Source organism: Etheostoma cragini, chromosome 16 (assembly GCF_013103735.1).
Source record: "Etheostoma cragini isolate CJK2018 chromosome 16, CSU_Ecrag_1.0, whole genome shotgun sequence".
Taxonomy (NCBI): domain Eukaryota; kingdom Metazoa; phylum Chordata; class Actinopteri; order Perciformes; family Percidae; genus Etheostoma; species Etheostoma cragini.
Genome location: NC_048422.1, coordinates 12,686,277 through 12,703,335, shown reverse-complemented (window position 1 = coordinate 12,703,335; position 17,059 = coordinate 12,686,277). Strand labels below are relative to the sequence as shown.

The window sequence follows — 17,059 nt, the reverse complement described above, 5'->3', positions numbered from 1 at the left end:
AAATGTAAGTGGTTACTTAAGAGCTACTTACTAATCAGGTTAACAGGTTAACTTCTCAGCCAGGTGAGCAATCAAATGAGGAACATTTGAACTAATTTCCAGTCTACAGATTTGCAATACCATGCAACATTGGTGGAGATCTTTGCAACAACATTGTGTTGCTTTCTACTGATAGAAATGTTCTTATTGTAATGATGTTACTTATGTAAAATTATTTGCAGTAATGTAGCATTTAATGGTTTCTGTAAATGGTTCTATTACGTTGCCCATGCCAAATCACAGTGTGTGTGCATTGTGTTACCTGGACTGGCACATCGTCTGAGAGCTTGGTGGGTCCTGAAAAAGCGAAGGCCTGATGATTTGATAGCACTGCCGCTCTGCAGCTTCGCACAGGAAACACCGCTGAACAAGGGGGCCGAGCAGGTGGCCGCCACAACACGTAGGAGGCTTGCCATGTTGCACACACACCCGACACTTACACACCAGGAGGAGCTCAATAGGGCAGACAGCACCCCTCCTGGGAAAGAGACAGGTGAAAGGTAAGAGCACTGGCAGGCAGAGAGGGGAGGGGGGTTATGGGTAAAGAGGAATAACAGGAGGATGCAACTGTGTGAAAGAGAGGGAAATATCTCTATGCATCATTGTCAGTTTTCAATTCAATCACACATACTCTCACATTTGAAAAAGTTTTTACTATAAGTTGTGGCCACAACTTCCACAGAAATATGTCCTACAGTGTCCCCTTGTTCTCTTGTGTAAACACACACTTATGACCTTATGTTTATGCAATAGGTCACACACTTTCCTACATGCATTTAAATGTAGGGAAGATCCACACATTCCTGGCTGTTGGAGGCACATTATGAATCTGGCCATGGTATTTACTCTAATGCAGGCAAATGTGCAATTCTGTCCCAAACAATTAATTGACTAAATTGCAAAACTAGTCTTATCAATTGGTGATAAAAGATAATTGTCATTTGCAGCCCTGGAAGGCATGTCGCACTATGCAAATTAGCACAAAAGGCACAATAAAATCTTTAGAGTAGGTGAATCAACTGTGTCCCACTAACGCCACTGATGGAGCCTGACCTACTTGATATAATGTTATGAAGATGAGTCAAAGGATCAATAAATCATTGCGTCCAATCAGTATTATTCTTTTAAAGTGCAACGCATAGGCCGCTGTCATTTCAAAGCATGCGTCTGTAAGCAATTTGAGTTGTTTCAAAGTAGGTTGTCAATTATGTCATGTCCTTATTTTTTGACATTATTAATATTAGGCCTAGTCTGTCAGAAAATACTGAATGTGGGTCAAAGTTGACGTCTTAAAATAACTTGTTGTCTAGCTCGTCCAGATGTAAACCTATCAAAAGGCTACCCACGTTGACAGATTCGCTACATTTTCATTAACATTTTACCTGCCTTTGCATGTCGCACCTCGATATAAACTGTACTAAACTGAACTGAATATCTGAGGGAAAAATGTGTTTTAAAAGAAATTAGGATGGTCCTTGTCGCGCTGGATTCAAACCCTCCTCAGCAAAAATAATAACACACAAAGGGTATTCGCTATCCACAACACCATCAATAATCACATTACTTTCCAGCAAAATTACTTTATTTTTTCTCAGTAGTAGGCCATGAATCACTGTTCATCTCAGTACTCCAAAACAACAGGTTACCTTGATTGAGGCTTAAAAACATAACTTTATCGCCAACTTTAACCTTTTGCTACACTTCTGCGCTATGTGCAAGGATTTGTCTTAAATTACACCAGACAGCACACGGATTCGGAAACAACTGGTTACCCTGGGCAGTAAACGCATGATCTCGAGGCTCTCAAACAGCTACTATAACAAGTTCCCTGTGTTTATTAAAAGAAGCAGATGTAGGCTCAAATGCCACTAGTCTACAACGTATGTTTACGATGGAAGATAAGTATTTGAAACCCCTACCTACAATACAAAGATCTGTTTAAGAAATTTGAAAATAGTTTGCGCCCAACCTTTTGAATTGTTTCTGTTTTAGCATATAGGGTATTGTGTCACCTATGCACCCGAATATCAGAAAATTTGTTGTGAAATTGGTGTAAGATGAAAGGTGGACGTTGTTTTCAAAACTCGTCTTAAGAGTGCACCGTTGCAAGTTGTTTCAGACCAATTCAGAACAAGCTCCGTGTTTTTACGTGAATGCAAGATAAATGAGGTTGGAAGACGTTGTGTGGAAACATTTGCAAACATGGTATATCATTTATGCTATTGAGCCTTATAAGGCTTAATTTATGCAATTTATGCCATTGAGCCTTATAAGGCTTAATGGCATAAAATGAAAAGCAGGGGTTCCTTTATTGGTCAATTAGTTTTCTCCATTTGTCTTCTCTCGTAAACATGGCGTTGTATAACTTTGGAAACATAAATGTAGGCATGTGAGCCATGTCAATAGAAATATTGCTTCTTTTCATAAATCCAAGGATATTATTGTAGTTGTTTGAGAGCATCGAGATCATGAGTTTCCAGCCCAGGGTAACCAGTTGTTTCAGAATCCGTGTGCTGCCTGGTATAATTTATGACAAATCATTGTCTATGGATAGCGCAGAGGTATAGCAGAAGGTTATAGTGCACAATATAACTGTTTTGGAGCCTAAATCAAGGTAACCCGTTGTTTATTAGAACTCAGTTAAACAGCAAATTTGCGGAGAAGTTGATAGTGTAGTGGATGGCGAAGCGGTTTTGTGTGCCGTTATTTTTGCTGAGGAGGGTTCGAAACCAGCGCGGAGAGGAGAATCCTGATTTCTCATTGTCATTTCTTTTAAAACACATTTTTCCCGCGGTAGAATGTTGTAGTAATATAGTGCTCAGATATTCAGTTCAGTACAGTATAGTTTGAGGTGCGACTTGCAAAGGCCAGTAACATGTTAACGAATATGTAGCGAATCTGTCGACGCAGGTAGCCGTTGATAGGTTTACACGGCATCTGGACAGGCTCGGAAAACAATAGGTGGAAAAACCAGAAAGCAAACAACACCGGCAACACTACAACATTAGCTCATGAAAAAGGATGAACACTGCATATTGCAAACGCTTGTTTGATGTGTGCTGAATGAATTGATCCTGGTCAGGACTGACTGGCTTTCAGAAACATCTGACTATAACGCATCTTTAATGTCTAGTTGGTGGTCGGTGAGGTTTGAGACTATTACCAGGCAATTCCCATTGTTTCTGGGAAATGTAGCCGGGCTCGAAAGCTAACATTTAAGCTAACTTTAGCTGGCAGCTAATAAACATTCTGTCTCGTGCATGAAGGCGAAGTATGACTAAAAAAAAAACCTTACACAAGCACAGAAATGCAAACGGAAACAAATGCACGCTTAAAAGTGGGAGTGGGAAGGTTAGCGGCAGCCAACTCGACTGACCTTTGCAAATAGTCCTGGCTCTGCTCAGCAGGCGAACTCTCTGTCGACCCGGAAGATGTCTGGTGAATGGTAAAAAGCAGACGAATTGGGATCATATGAGAAGATGCATCAGAGGATATCCGATGGCTTTGTATGTGCTGTCACCGAGGCATAGGAAAAACATACACATTGAAGCCTACATAACTGTTTACTCATTTATTTAATTAATAATTTTTTTGTATAATCGCAAACATTCTCAGTTACAGAAAGGTTTCATTTAGACACAAGTTGTGTTTAAAAAAAAAATCTTTGTTGGAAGCATAATTTACGGCGAGTATCTCTAAATAGACAAACCATGTAAATACATATTTGACGATGCAGAAATTGATAAATAAACACATATAGTTGTCGTGTATTGTACTATATCAAGAATGGTGTCCAAAAACGTAGCTTACTGAAGCTGCAACTCTATATACCTCCACTAGGGAGCGCTCTTTTACCATTTTATATTCAGCACTGCACTGTCGGATACAATTTGGTCTGTCAATCTTTTTTAGGATCCTTTTTCCTTCTACACTAAAGCTCAACAATTTGACTTGCACATGGATTTATATCTGAATATGCCTTCGAAACATCCTGTTAAGAGGTATGGGGCAATGCAACATCCATCCACCCAACAATTATCTATACCATGTTATCCTTTGTGCATGGGAATGGACAGATCTGTTCACACTGAGTGAGAGATTAACAGGTGGACAGGGTCTCATGGTCTAGAAATAAAACAGGACCAACCTTTCTTTTTAAATACTTTATTTTCATTTTCTCACAACAGTCACACAACACACTAGACAAAACAGTAATAAAAAAACAAAAACAGAAACAGATGGGGAAAAGAAACACACACACCAGAGGATCAGAGTAGGCCTACAAGATGTAAGGTTGCAGCATAGCACCAAACACATAAATCAGACATTTAGGTCTCATCAAGCAATATCAGAAAAGGTTTGCACACCTTCATGAAGTGTTTTTTTTTTTGTGAATTCCTTTCATTAAACCGAATATGTTCCATTTTAGCCATAGAAAGCGTTTCGTCAAGCTACCTCCTGAAACAATTCTCAATTAAAAAACAACAAATCAGGTGTGACATGTAGTGAAGGTGGAACTCTGGAGAATGTACTTTATTTTGCTCAGTTGATAATCCAGGCTTGCAGATATGAACAAACATGTTTGATTACATCATTTTTGGAAATATATTTTACCTTTTCAATATGTTTTGATATTCCAAAGCAAGTCCATTTACGTATAGGCCTACAAACTGCTGTTTACAAGGGGATGAGCAGACTCTATTTCCTGAGGAAGCTGAGCTCCCTGTGCAGCAGAAGGTTGGAGATGTTCTACCAGTCTGTTGTGGCCAGCGCTCTGTTCTCCTCCGCCGTCTGCTGGGGCAGCAGCATCGGAGCCAGCGACACAAACAGACTGAACAAACGGATCAGGAAGGCGGGCTCCGTGATCGGCTGCAAACTGGACGCATTGGAAGCTGTGGTGGAGAGAAGGTCACTGAACAAACTGTTATCTATCATGGATAACCCCGACCACCCTCTCCACCCCATACTGGTCCAACAGAGGAGCACCGAGAAGCTCCGTCAGCTTCGATGTCGCACAGACCGCTATCCTTCCTACCACAGGCAATAAAACTCTTTAACACTTCATCACTGGGTGCTAGATGAGACTCTGATACACCACAATACTGCTCTAAGTGCAAACGGCCAAATGGTTTATGTACATTGTAGCACACTATTTAAGCAGTTACACTTTTTTGTGTGTTCCCATCCTGTATTTATTCAAATATTGAATAATAATTAATTTTGTTTTCCTATTATTATTATTATTTCATGTATATTTGACTGTACTGTATATTGTATGTATGTCAATTGTATACTAGTATTTTATTTACATTTGTATTCTGTGCTGTGTGACTGATTTTGCTGCTGTAACACCATAACTTTTTTGGGATCAATATCTATCTATCTATCTATCTATCTATCTATCTATCTATCTATCCATCTATCTATCTGTCTATCTAAACAACATACAATGGGCATTTTTCTAGGAACATTTTTTGGGAAGTATATGTGCTTAAAAGCTTGTTTGATGGAAATGTCTTTGTATTTTTTTATACACACTAACATAATGATAAGTCTATTTTTTGTTCTTTGTTGTTTACAAAAAATGTTCACTGTGGTAAAACATACTTAAAGTATGTGTTTTTTCTAACCGTTACTTTTAGAATAGATATAATTTTCTCTTATAATGCACCTGTGATACGTAATATTTAGTTGTTAGCTGACATTAGTTGTAATGATGTGATTTATATCTTTTTAACTAAATGTATTATAGATGTATACAAATAGGTCTTTGGTTTTGCACAGCATCCCCACCCTATTTCCATTTTTTAGCACCTGGCCCTCATTTTGGGAAGTGTGACTGATGCAGATAATCATACACACTGTGTGAGATCCAGTGTTTTCAGTCATTTGGTTAGTGGTGTGAGGTCACTGGAAAGAGTGCTTTAGACCGTGTTGCACAGTATGTATATTCTAAAGCAGTGGTTTTCAAACTCTTTTCAATAATTTAACCCCTTTGTTTTGTTTTTTTAGGCCAAGTACCCTGTGACAAACGCAAAACACTTTTTTTTAGAAAAGAAAGTCTACATAAAGAGGAACAATACAGTGTTGGCAGCAAAAGAACACCAACCTTGTAATTGAAAAACATTTAAATGCCACATTTTAAGTGTTTAGAATCCATCAAATAATTCATTTATAATTATAGCATAATTATTTTAGGAAATATGCATGAATATTTTTAAATGACCATTTAGCAAAAATCTCACATGCCCTTGCAGTAATCCAAAGTACCCTTAGGGGTACGCGTACCCCCATTTGAAAAACACTTTTCAAAAGCATCACTTCATTATAAACGGATGTGGACAAGTAGGATTTCTGAACTGTTACTTTCACATGTTTCTGGATTCTTTATAACTTCCATGATACATAATGAAATAAAATATAAGGCCACTGAGGTGGAGCCCATTCTCTCCTCTCCAGCACTATTACATTATGTGTTTGCTGAATTGTCACATGCATGTTGCCTTGTTCCTCCAGTGCTATACATGTTTTACTCTTGAGGGAGGGATTCCATTTGGGTTTCTGTGCTTGTAGAGACACGTAGAAGGTGGTTGGCTTCCTTTTAACTGTAAATCTTGAATCTGAGGAACAAGAGCAATACATTAATACTTATTATCAGCATATCTATTCACTCTGCACCAGCACATCCCTTCACTTACTGTACAGTACAATATATGAACTGTGTACACATGATATATACTCTCTTTCTCACATACTGATCATCTGGTTCTCTTTATCAGGCTCAGAGAGTGGAATGCATTGTTGTTACGCCTGGTTCTCATTTCAGCGTTTCACCCTAAAGACAGTTTGTCTAATTGCATTGGCTTTGCTTGATTGTCTCTGGTTTTCTTTTTCTCCTGTTGTTCTCTCTTTATTTTTTTCTTCATCTTTCTAAATGTAACCAAACATGCTGTGAGGTCAGGGAGCAGGTGGATGAACATTTCTGATCATAACGCTCCTTAACAGTCATATTTTTCAATACTTTCAAAGTGTTTAACACTACCCGTCCATGTATCTCCTATGTTAAGTATATGCATGTGTTTATATCATACACTGCAGATCCACCTCTTATTCAAAAAAAATAAAAAACTCTCTTCCTTACGTCCATGTGTGCTGTCCCTGTTAGTTTGAATATCAAGAATAGAATGAAGACCCAGGACTTGATTCCTGGTGGGAATTGATAGATAGATAGATAGATAGATAGATAGATAGATAGATAGATAGATAGATAGATAGATAGATAGATAGATAGATAGAAAGATACTTTATTCATCCCAAGACAAACTTTTAGGCATCCAGTAGCTTAGACAACCATCACACAACAAACACACATACACACATACAGTATATCTCACATAAAAATCACTCATAGAAATATAAAGAGTTAACAATTTGTGAAGGGATTACAAAAGTCTGGTATGGACTGACCATGTGATGCAATGACCATGATAAGGTAATAGGAAATAGTAGAGTGTGTGCAATGGTGGTAGTGCAGAAGTGAACAGTGCAGGGATTGAACAGTGCAATAGCTTGTTATTAAATATGAACCATGACTATGAAACGACAAGAATGTAAACATAATGGAATTGCTTTACAAACAAGAAAATAAATAACATACTTTAGGAACAATATATAACAGGGAATAAGTTATGATAGTAGACATGGTTGTGCTTTAAGTGATAGATTAGATTCAGACTTTGGTTAAGATTTTAGTTGGTGGAGCATTTATGGGGCAGTGGTGGGAGGAATGATTACCTTTTTCCTTGCAGAAAGTCTTCAGGATTAACTCGCCTGTGGGCACATTTGCCTCATAACCCCAACTTTGAACTGGTGTGAACTTTCCTAGACTTGCGGCATCCATTTGCCTGTCTGGATTATTTATGGTTAAGGAGGCCGTGAGGCCGTTTCCCTTCAGTAAAAAGCTTTAACCCCTGTTGAACAAATGGCTTAAAGGTGAACTGTCTTCACTCTAATCTCTCACTTTAACCCCTTTATTCTGTCAATGCTCAATTTTTCTAAATGTTGTTACCTCTCCTCCATGTGCAAGGAAGCCTACAATAGTCATTGCCAGTCTCTGATTTGATAGTGACAAATGTTACAATGAAAAACACTGTCAAATATTCACCCCGTGTAATAATGCAAGAAATTTGATCCTTGCAGGGATATTGTCCCTTCACTTGCCCCACTCTAGAGGGAGGTCAGAGGTCAGAGCAGCACCCCTGAAGCAAGCAAGCCTCTTCATCAACAACACAAAAGAGCAGATGTCTTCACATTTCTGTGATTGTCTTTATTTTTTCAAATGGGCATTAAAGTTACCCCCAGTCAGCTGTGGGACAAAGCAGCACACCACACAGAGATTTGGAGAGAGAGACAGAGAAAGAGAGAGATTCTTTTCAGCATGAAAATGCTTTGAAGTCCCAGAAAATTCCAGGAGTTTCCTGTTAACGATCCTAGTGTATAATGTGAACCAGGAGTGTGTGTGTGTGTGTGTGTGTGTGTGTGTGTGTGTGTGTTTGAAAGGGAGGGAAGTCTCCCCAGTCAGTCTCTCTCTGCTGGTGAGAGGGGTTAACTTCACTGCAGTCTTTGCTGTCCTTTTACCTTCCAGATTCATGTCAGATTGGATCCACCTGTTTCTTTTAAGGACACAGAAACCTTCTATCCTTTAAAGAGGGACTGAATTTGGATTCAACATATAGATATTTCTCAGTTTTGTCCTTGTTGATCTAGAGCTTGTGAACTCCTAAATCAATTTTGAATCCATCTTGTCTTTTTCAGATGTAACACTACTGCCTACGATCTAGCACAGATGCATTTTTTAATCAGAGGGGGATTTGTGAGCCGCTAACCAGTTCCAGATCAACAAACCAACCACTCAACAGTCAGTCAGTAAGGATGATTGATTTCTTTAAGTCACACTTGCCTCTGCTGTTGTTTGCTGCTCTGTGGAGCCTCAGCTACCCAAGTTTGCTCACCGCCTGGTCGGGCATCAGTCGCAGCAAGCCCAAGGATCAGCTGGACCCTAATGTGCGGGACTGGGGAGACTATTCAGACCTGCCTCCCGGGATTGAGCAGGGGTTGGGGTTGGACGAAGAACATGGAGACAACAGAGGAGTTGGAGAGTCTTCATCAAGCCTGGACACAGAGCTAGATTTCCTGGCTGACTTTGCAGGCAAGACAAATGTCCTGATCAGCTAATGTATCTTCTTGTCTGTTTACCTAATTACAGTACTGTACCCCCCCCACAGGTAAAAAGCGACTGTGGGTGATAACAGCCCCATCACACGATGATCACTACCTTCGTTTGATGGAAAAACAGCTGGAAGAAATGGAACAAGTACTGTACTGGTTTAATTTTCTCTTCAGATACACCTGTTGGAGGTTCTTTTTCTATTCTGCTTCATTTTAGTTGGGAAATATACAAAGGAATTTCACTAAAAGCAGTCCCCTTTCTATCTGTTCTATAACTTTCTTTCTTTTGTGTCTCTCCCTAACCCTCTCAGAAAGGGCTCAACTGCCGTCTAGCAGAAAGAGACACATTCATCATCACCATCATCCAGAACGCCATGATGGAAGGTCGCATTCAGAAAACCACTTTCCAAGGAGACGCCACAGTGGAGAGCCTGGACCCTGACACAGTTAGCAAACTGCTGCACTACCTGGAGCTCACCAGCCAGGTAAGTAAACAGTTAATATCTTGACAAAATATAAATATGTTACAGACATTGAATTATTTATTTTAATTTAATTGACATGTAGGTTTTATACTGTACCAATGGTTTCAGGAGCAAGGGTTCACCATGCTGGTTCTGAAGAAGAACCTTCGGGTCAGTGAGCGCTTCCCCTATGCGGTCCGAGTTGAGGCAGTTTTGGAGCTCATTGATCATTTCCCCATGAGGAAACTGGAGAAGATGACAAGAAAAGGATCCAATTTGAGGTTCCATTATAACACTAATAGAGAATGGAGAAAGAATTTCACAAGTTCATTCAGTCTACTTTCAATTTAAAGTGGTGCTTTATGTAGGAAGAACGACCAAGATTTCAAAGTTTGGAAAACTATGTTTTTATTTTATTTAGGTGTAAAACCACTAAAAAGAAGGTTGTGATGAAAAGGAAAAAGATTAAGAAGAAGATGGTACCGAGCCCTCAGAGGCAAGGGAATATGACTTCAGTTGTGGCATTACAAAGAAAACCTCCACTGGACAAAAAAGCTCTCCTGAAGAGTAAAATCCAGGATATTCTGAGTGGACGGTCGAGGTTCGTTATCCGTACGGTGCCTGCTGTGGGGTCCACGAAGGGAATGGCTTCGAACAGCGGTGGCCGAGCCACTTCTAACGGACATGAAAGAGTACACAGCCACACATCTGTGTCAAAGGGCAACAAAGAAGTGAAGAAAGACAGGTGCTATTTTCATATTTATGGTCAATTTTTCAAACAGACGTTAGCGTGCGGCTCTTCCATTGATTTTAAACCCTGTTTAGATTGTGTGTTCCCATCTGGTCTGTCATGCTTCCTCATTCCCTTAAACCAGACAGAGGTGTGGTTTTGTTTTTAGTGCTGGATGAACATTAAAGTCTTTTCTCTTTTTCTGCTCTACTGCAGGCCTGACTCCACTGTGGAAGAAGGGAATGGTAGACATGAAGGGAAAAACAGGGAAGATAAAAAAGGGCAAAATTTAAAGGATGACACACAGGAAAAACAGAGCTCTAAGAAGAAGGGTAAAGGGAACAAAGGTAAGAAAGGGAAAGGAAGAGGGAAAAAGTCCAACAGAGAGAACAGTGAGAGTGATAAAACAGCGCTGAAGGAGTTTTTGGACAGTTTAAAGGGGAAAAGAAGGTTAATGGTGAGAACTTTCTCTTTTTGCATCCTGTTGTCAACATGTGTGTGTATGTGTCTTTTATTTCTAATCCTGTTGTACATCCACATTGTAAATGCACGCAAAGATGCATGGACTTTTAAGACATCTGCAGCTCCCTGTCATCCATTTTGAGTGATGTATATCTGTGTGTGTTGTCCTCCTGGTACTAGTTGATCTCAACGCCCAGCAGAGATGCAACACTGTACATCCAGCAGAAAGACAACAACGAGAAACAACACTGTGACCTCGCTATTAGGAAGATCACTGTGGCAACCACTGTGGGAAGCGGAAGGGACGCCACACTCACCCTGCGACACCACCAGCTTGGTATGCAGTATGGAGAGTTTGTACACTTTTGTGTAATTTAATGAGGCTGTTTGCGTTCATATTTGCATCTAAAACATTTGGTAAGGTTCTCTCTAGGGGTGGTCCAAGCAGTAATCTCAAGCAGATGTTTTTGCATAAATAACTAATGTTGGAATATTCTGAACCAAAAGAGGAACATGTTTTGAACATGAACATTTTTAACGAAAGCAAATATGTTGCTATCATTGTAGTAGTGGAGGTTTAATTCAATAGCTCTGAAACTGTTAATTTCTTCCCTCTTGTATTTGTTGCAAAGAAAAAAATCATACTGGTGTTTTTTAAGCCTCATCCTCTTTACTTCAATTTATTTTCCAAACAGTCAGTTATAGTCTGCATTGTGATTGTGCTGCCAACATTTTTTATTGTGCGGTGGTGTTTTTATATAATATGGATATGCTTCCAAGCAGCAGCTGAACAGCAGCCATTTCAATGGAAAACAAGACTACAGTCTCCAGCCATGCTAGCAGCTCTAAGGGCGTACTTAGGCACTATAACACACACAACGGTACTTGGAACTAAATGATAACACAATCATAACTTTTGTAGTGATTAAAAAAGCAAAATTTCAATGTGGCTTGTTTGGTGCATAATTTTTTATGTGGCTCTCAGTCTCAGCCCCCCCTCACTAGCAGATGGGTCTGATCCAATAAATATATAGCTAACTGCGGCCAACAGCCAAAACGCAAAGAACATAAACCATGTCAAATGTAAGAAAAATAACATTAAGACAGAGTGCATTTGGTTTCTGATGAAACAGACTATTAGACGGCTAGATATTAAGATAAGTACTCACTTTATTTGGGTGCTGCTGCTTTTTCTACTTGTTCTAATCCTGCTGTGTGTTTTTGCTGGATTTTCTGTGTTTTTGGAAAGATTTTAGTGGTTTTACTTAAAGTGACTGAAACTGTTAAGGGTAATCAACTAGCTAAATGTGTAGTGTGGAGCTTAACGACTCTCCAGGTGCTTTGTTGAGGTAGCGGCTAGGGTGGGGCCTCCTCACCTGTAGTCCACTACATAAGAAAGCTTATTGGCAACTTTCACATGTTTGACCCATCTCGGTCTCTGGGACTTGCAGGGGGTGTACTGGTGTGCATCCACAATAGCTGAAGGCCTTGCCCTGTGCTGGCAGGTCGTAATCCTTGCGTTTTTCACACTTCAGGCCCCAATACGTACTCTTCAAATACCCTTTCGATCCCGGGGATTATTGGTGAAATTGAGCAAATAACACCCTTTTCAGGCCATTTGAGGAGGAAGGAGTGGAAGCATCAACGCTCGTTGAGAAATGGAGTTTTGGATAATGTTCAGCTTTTGACAGCTTTACCTATATGCTAAAATAAACGACAGAGGAAGCGTGATGACGAGTCCATAGCAGCCAGGTCACGTGTTGCATTTGTTATTGCCCAGTGTGCTTTGTTGAATGGTCTCAATGTTTTATTGTTTAATGTTTTATTTATGTGACTACTAGTGTACTAGAGGAGTAACTTATTTGAAGTAATGCAGTAATGCAGGAAGGGTGCATTGACTTTCCATGCTTATTGTGTTCCCACAACAACGTTCGGGAGTGAATGTACTGAAAGGGCCAACTTAACAGTGGAGTATGATGTTTAAGATGAGAAAGCAGAGGTTAAATTATGGATGTTACTGTTGTAAAAACATCTGTACATTATTACCAAGCACAATGCAGTACATAAGGCATCAATAAATTGTTGGGAAGGGTTATGCCTCTTTTCCTAATTATTGTGGAGGGTCATAGAAAAAGGAATTGCTGGTAAAGGGAGGGTCAAGTCTATTTTGACAAAAAATCCCGAAACCTTTCCCATAGCCCCATCAATAACAACGGACATTCCCTTATTCATTTATCTTGTGTTTCAGAGTCGGAGCCTCCACTCAGTGACCAATCCGAACATTTCTCAGATTCAGGCCTGGTCTCTGTGTTGAGAGCAGAGTTTGGCCTGTCGTCCTCTGACCTATTCTCCATGACCGTCACAGACTACGACATTAAGCCCAATGTATGAGTCTCCTCTGCATTTTTTTCTCTCTTCTTATATGGATTTGAAAAGCATGCATGCTTGTTTCTCAGCACCACTCCTACTCATGATCAAGCCTGGAAGCTGTCAAGTGCACAGCTGCTCAGCATGATAAGAACAAAATTCCCCTTTTGTGCCATGCCAGTGCAAAAGTCACAAAGACAATACTTTTTATAAAACGTTTTGACAAAGTTAGTGCCATCCTTTCATTTATTTGTGAAAATCTAAAATAATCAACACAACCAATAGTAGTCACGCACATCCAAATACCATTGAAGGGAGGTGCTGGACCAATAGTAGACGGCAATGAAAACATAAAAAAAAACATAACGATTGTCAGGGTGGGTGGAGATGATGAAGGGGGAGGGCTATTGTATGTTTTGTATGTTGTTTAAAAACTAAAAAAATGTAATCACAAAAAAAAGAAAAGGTCTGCCCACTATAGCTCCTTTATATGTATTGGCACAACAGCAAATAAGACTATCTCTTCTACAGACAACCCAGCATAATTTAGTGGAGGTTTACAAAATAATCAATTGATCTCCAATTTTTTTTCAAATAATCCAGCTGTCTCATTCCAGTGTTTTTACAATATTCTTTCCATTTTTTGTATTCTTAGACTACGTCCGGAACTACAGAGATGTTATTCCATGCAATACAAATCCACTACCCTTGACTAGTTTCTCTATTGTTGTTTTTTGCCTAATAAGCTTTTATCTTTTCACTAGAGAGTCTTTGAGGCTCCTCCATCAAGTACTGCTCTGTTCGAGTACATTGACAACTTTCCCTCTAGGCGCTCAGAAAAAGAAAAAGAAAGGAGGACTCCTCTGTCCTGCTCCAATGGCAAGCAAAATCCTGAAGCTGAGAATTCACTGCTCAGGTACTGTACTGTAATCCAGTGCTAATTATCACCCAATACTACAACAAGACAAACAATATCTGGAGCCTCTTTGGGTATATTGTATAATGTAACAGTCAAATAATACAGAACAATAGACCTTAAAATGCTGTTTCTATGGATATTTAGGTTCATGTCTAAGAGGAGACTGCTGCTCATCTCTGCTCCTTCTGAGGACGACTACTCCTTCCAACAGCAGCATTCTGCTTTCAGTGGACAGGAGTGTAACCTGGGTCAGGAACACACCACACATACATCTGCTAAACAATCCACCGTCTGTCTGCTATGAAGTTTTTGGCAGAATGTGAAAATGTTACAACAGAGTCAGGTTTCTTCTCTGACATTCAAACCCACACTGTGTGCGCCATATTTGGCATAATTAAATAACAACATTTTTACATAAAAAAGGTCATCAATGTAAAGAAGTGTACTGTTTAATTGTACTCTAATATATTCTTATTTATACTGTAAAACACTGTATTATGCTACCTGGACATTGTATTATGCTGCCTCCAGACTACCTGATTTGTGGGTCTTTCTGCAGGCATTCGCCACTTTGCCATGTTGAAGCTGATTGGAACTGGAGACAAAGCATCAGGAACGGTTGAACTGTTTCCCCTTAACGGTGAGTCACAGTAATGTGAGATAGTACAGGTACATGGGACTGTAAAGGAAACAGTACCTGTATCAATGTTGTGTATATTAATGTAAAAATACAGAGGCATGCCCAACATTTTTTAATTCAAGGTTTAACTGTGTTTGCCGAGACTCCAACTTTTTCAATACCCTTTTAAGGTGTTACAACTTACCTTTCACCTTGTCACTCTTCCTCCAGGTCGTAGTCAGAGTGAAGTTGAGCCGTTATCCCCCGACATGGTCAACAATCTGAGAGAACAGCTGAAGATCAGTAAGGACTATTTCAGCATGCTGGTTGTAGGGAAGGATAGCGATGTCAAGGCATGGTTCCCATCACCCATGTGGTCTCTGGATAGCATCTATGACCTGGTGGACTCCATGGAGCTACGCCTCCAGGAGGAGAAGCTGCAGAAGAAACTGGGGATCCACTGCCCTGAGGACAGAGGGAGAGAAGGCAGTGAGGGGGGGCATTATCACAGCTATGATGAAGACAGGGCGGAGGAGACATATTTGTATTACAAGTCAGAGGAATGATGAGAGAGCAGGAGGAAGAAGATACAGTGGAGTGAAGAAATGCTACCTGAATTCTTGGGATGACTAAGCAAATACATGAACACACAAAAGCAAGTTGACACGTTAAACCATCTTCAGGACTCACAGGTCCAGGACTCACATCTTCACAGAGCCACAATTGAAAGATTAATATTTTATGTTTACGAGTAATACATTTGAAAAGCAGAGCAGAACATATTGGAATGTTTCATTTCAAGAAAGTCTTAATAAAAGCATATGCGCACCCATCAGTTGATGTTTTTTTTGGAAAACATGGTGTTCTGTTATTGTTTGCAGATTACAGCAACAGTTTGACAAAAAGAAGGTCCATCCAAGGCTGAGCATATTGTGCCTTTTGGCAACACTTCTGTCCACTCTTTTTTAAACACAGTCACAAAAATGGAAAGCCAATCATGTTTTTATTTTATTTTTTATGCAGTCTTCAGACACCTCAGGGTCACTTAAACAAAGAGTTGTTGATGCTGGATTCAAAACATTCCTCAGGGCATCCTTTTATAACAGTTCTTTAATCAAATTCTTCAAATTACTTTTTTTGCTCCCCTTTCAGTACTTCAGCCTAAACTGTTTTAGGTTTTATATATTTATCTACAAACAAACATTATCTTATAATAAGGAGAGCGTGATTCATATAAACATAGACCAGGGATCATCAACCTTTACTACCAAACGAGCAATTTGTTGCCATGAAAATGAAAATGTCAACTTTACTAAAAAAAGGTCTAAATGAGCATTTATAAATATGGTGATGTTTGTTGCCTTTTTTTTGCTGGGACTTTTGACCATTTGATCCAATTCTTAAAAGCAAAACATGACCTCTGATACCACACATGCCTAAATGTGGATGTTAGCATCTGTTAGCGGAGCGGCATCTACAGTAAGAGAAAAGTAGAAGTCAGTAACTGTTGGTTCTGAAAGCTACAACTAGGTAGTCAAATAACATCAAAATAACAAGATAACACATACAGGAACGTACTGACTGATCACATTTGCATGTTGGTGTAACGTACCTCCCAAATTTCAAATGAATGGCAGCCAGACGGGGTGGACGCAAATTGTGTTTACGGTTGATGAATGGTGGGGACTCGGGAAAGGTCCTGGCAGGGGCCTTCCACTCAGGGCATCCTGGGGGAATCTGCACACCACAGCCCGGTGTGAGCCTTAGTTGGTTTATGTGGGGAAATGTTACTTATTTGTCATCACCTTCTCTCATAACCCTAAACTACACATTTCTGTTACATACAAGAAAACCACTATGGTGCCCATAGCTATGTTTTTACTTTTTTAAGTAAAAAAGAAGTTAAATGTCATATAAGATACTTCTTTCTTATTTTACTTTTTCTCCTGTTTTATTTGACAAACCATGGCTAAAATACGGTATTATTTGCCTCTAGTTGAGTGCATTTTTAGGCTTTAGGCTTCAACAATGTTAATTTAGCAGCATATGGGCTGGGGGTTGGATATGCATTTTGTTGCTATTATATTTTTGTCAGAATCCATTAGAATCAGACTACTGTTATTCTCCGTGTGTCCTCCCTTGTCTCCCAGTGTTACCTCCTGTCTTGTGTCTGTTCTGTTTCCTGTTTTAGTTTGATAGTCTGTTCCCCTGTCTAGTCCTGTCTAGTTTTA

General features: G+C 39.6%; 2 protein-coding genes across 4 annotated transcripts in view; one reads left to right on the top strand and one right to left on the bottom strand.

Annotated features, from left to right (window-relative positions):
• The window catches only part of nnt (nicotinamide nucleotide transhydrogenase), a 34,689-nt gene extending 31,166 nt beyond the window's left edge, over window positions 1-3,523 (bottom strand). For both annotated transcript variants that reach the window (XR_004659901.1, XM_034896244.1), the window contains exons 1-2: window positions 3,416-3,523; window positions 302-517 (exon numbers count right to left, since the gene is read on the bottom strand). Coding sequence is in view for 1 of the 2 variants with exons in the window: in XM_034896244.1 (XP_034752135.1) it covers window positions 302-455 (154 nt within the window). In the remaining variant the exon portion in view is untranslated. The remainder of the gene's footprint in view (window positions 1-301; window positions 518-3,415) is intronic.
• Window positions 3,524-8,576: 5,053 nt separating this feature from the next.
• ccdc80l2 (coiled-coil domain containing 80 like 2) lies at window positions 8,577-15,659 on the top strand. Of its 2 annotated transcripts, XM_034896903.1 has the most exons (13): window positions 8,577-8,633; window positions 8,854-9,247; window positions 9,324-9,412; window positions 9,579-9,752; window positions 9,861-10,012; window positions 10,153-10,476; window positions 10,678-10,918; window positions 11,104-11,260; window positions 13,172-13,308; window positions 14,055-14,206; window positions 14,354-14,457; window positions 14,769-14,849; window positions 15,060-15,394. In XM_034896903.1, the coding sequence occupies exons 2-13, from the start codon at window positions 8,971-8,973 to the stop codon at window positions 15,392-15,394; spliced, it is 2,223 nt and encodes a 740-aa protein (XP_034752794.1). In that variant the 5' UTR covers window positions 8,577-8,633; window positions 8,854-8,970. The 2 variants fall into 2 exon arrangements, with proteins under 2 accessions (XP_034752794.1, XP_034752793.1); XM_034896902.1 differs by having other exon boundaries at window positions 8,592-9,247; window positions 15,060-15,659.
• The last annotated feature ends 1,400 nt before the right edge of the window (window positions 15,660-17,059 follow it).

Bases quoted from the DNA above. Each gene is read 5' to 3' on its own strand.
- ccdc80l2 (XM_034896902.1), top strand. From the start codon at position 8,971: ATGATTGATTTCTTTAAGTCACACTTGCCTCTGCTGTTGTTTGCTGCT. The intron at 9,248-9,323 runs GCAAGACAAATG...CCCCCCCCACAG, and splicing joins TTTCCTGGCTGACTTTGCAG to GTAAAAAGCGACTGTGGGTG. The intron at 14,458-14,768 runs GTCAGGAACACA...GTCTTTCTGCAG, and splicing joins TGGACAGGAGTGTAACCTGG to GCATTCGCCACTTTGCCATG.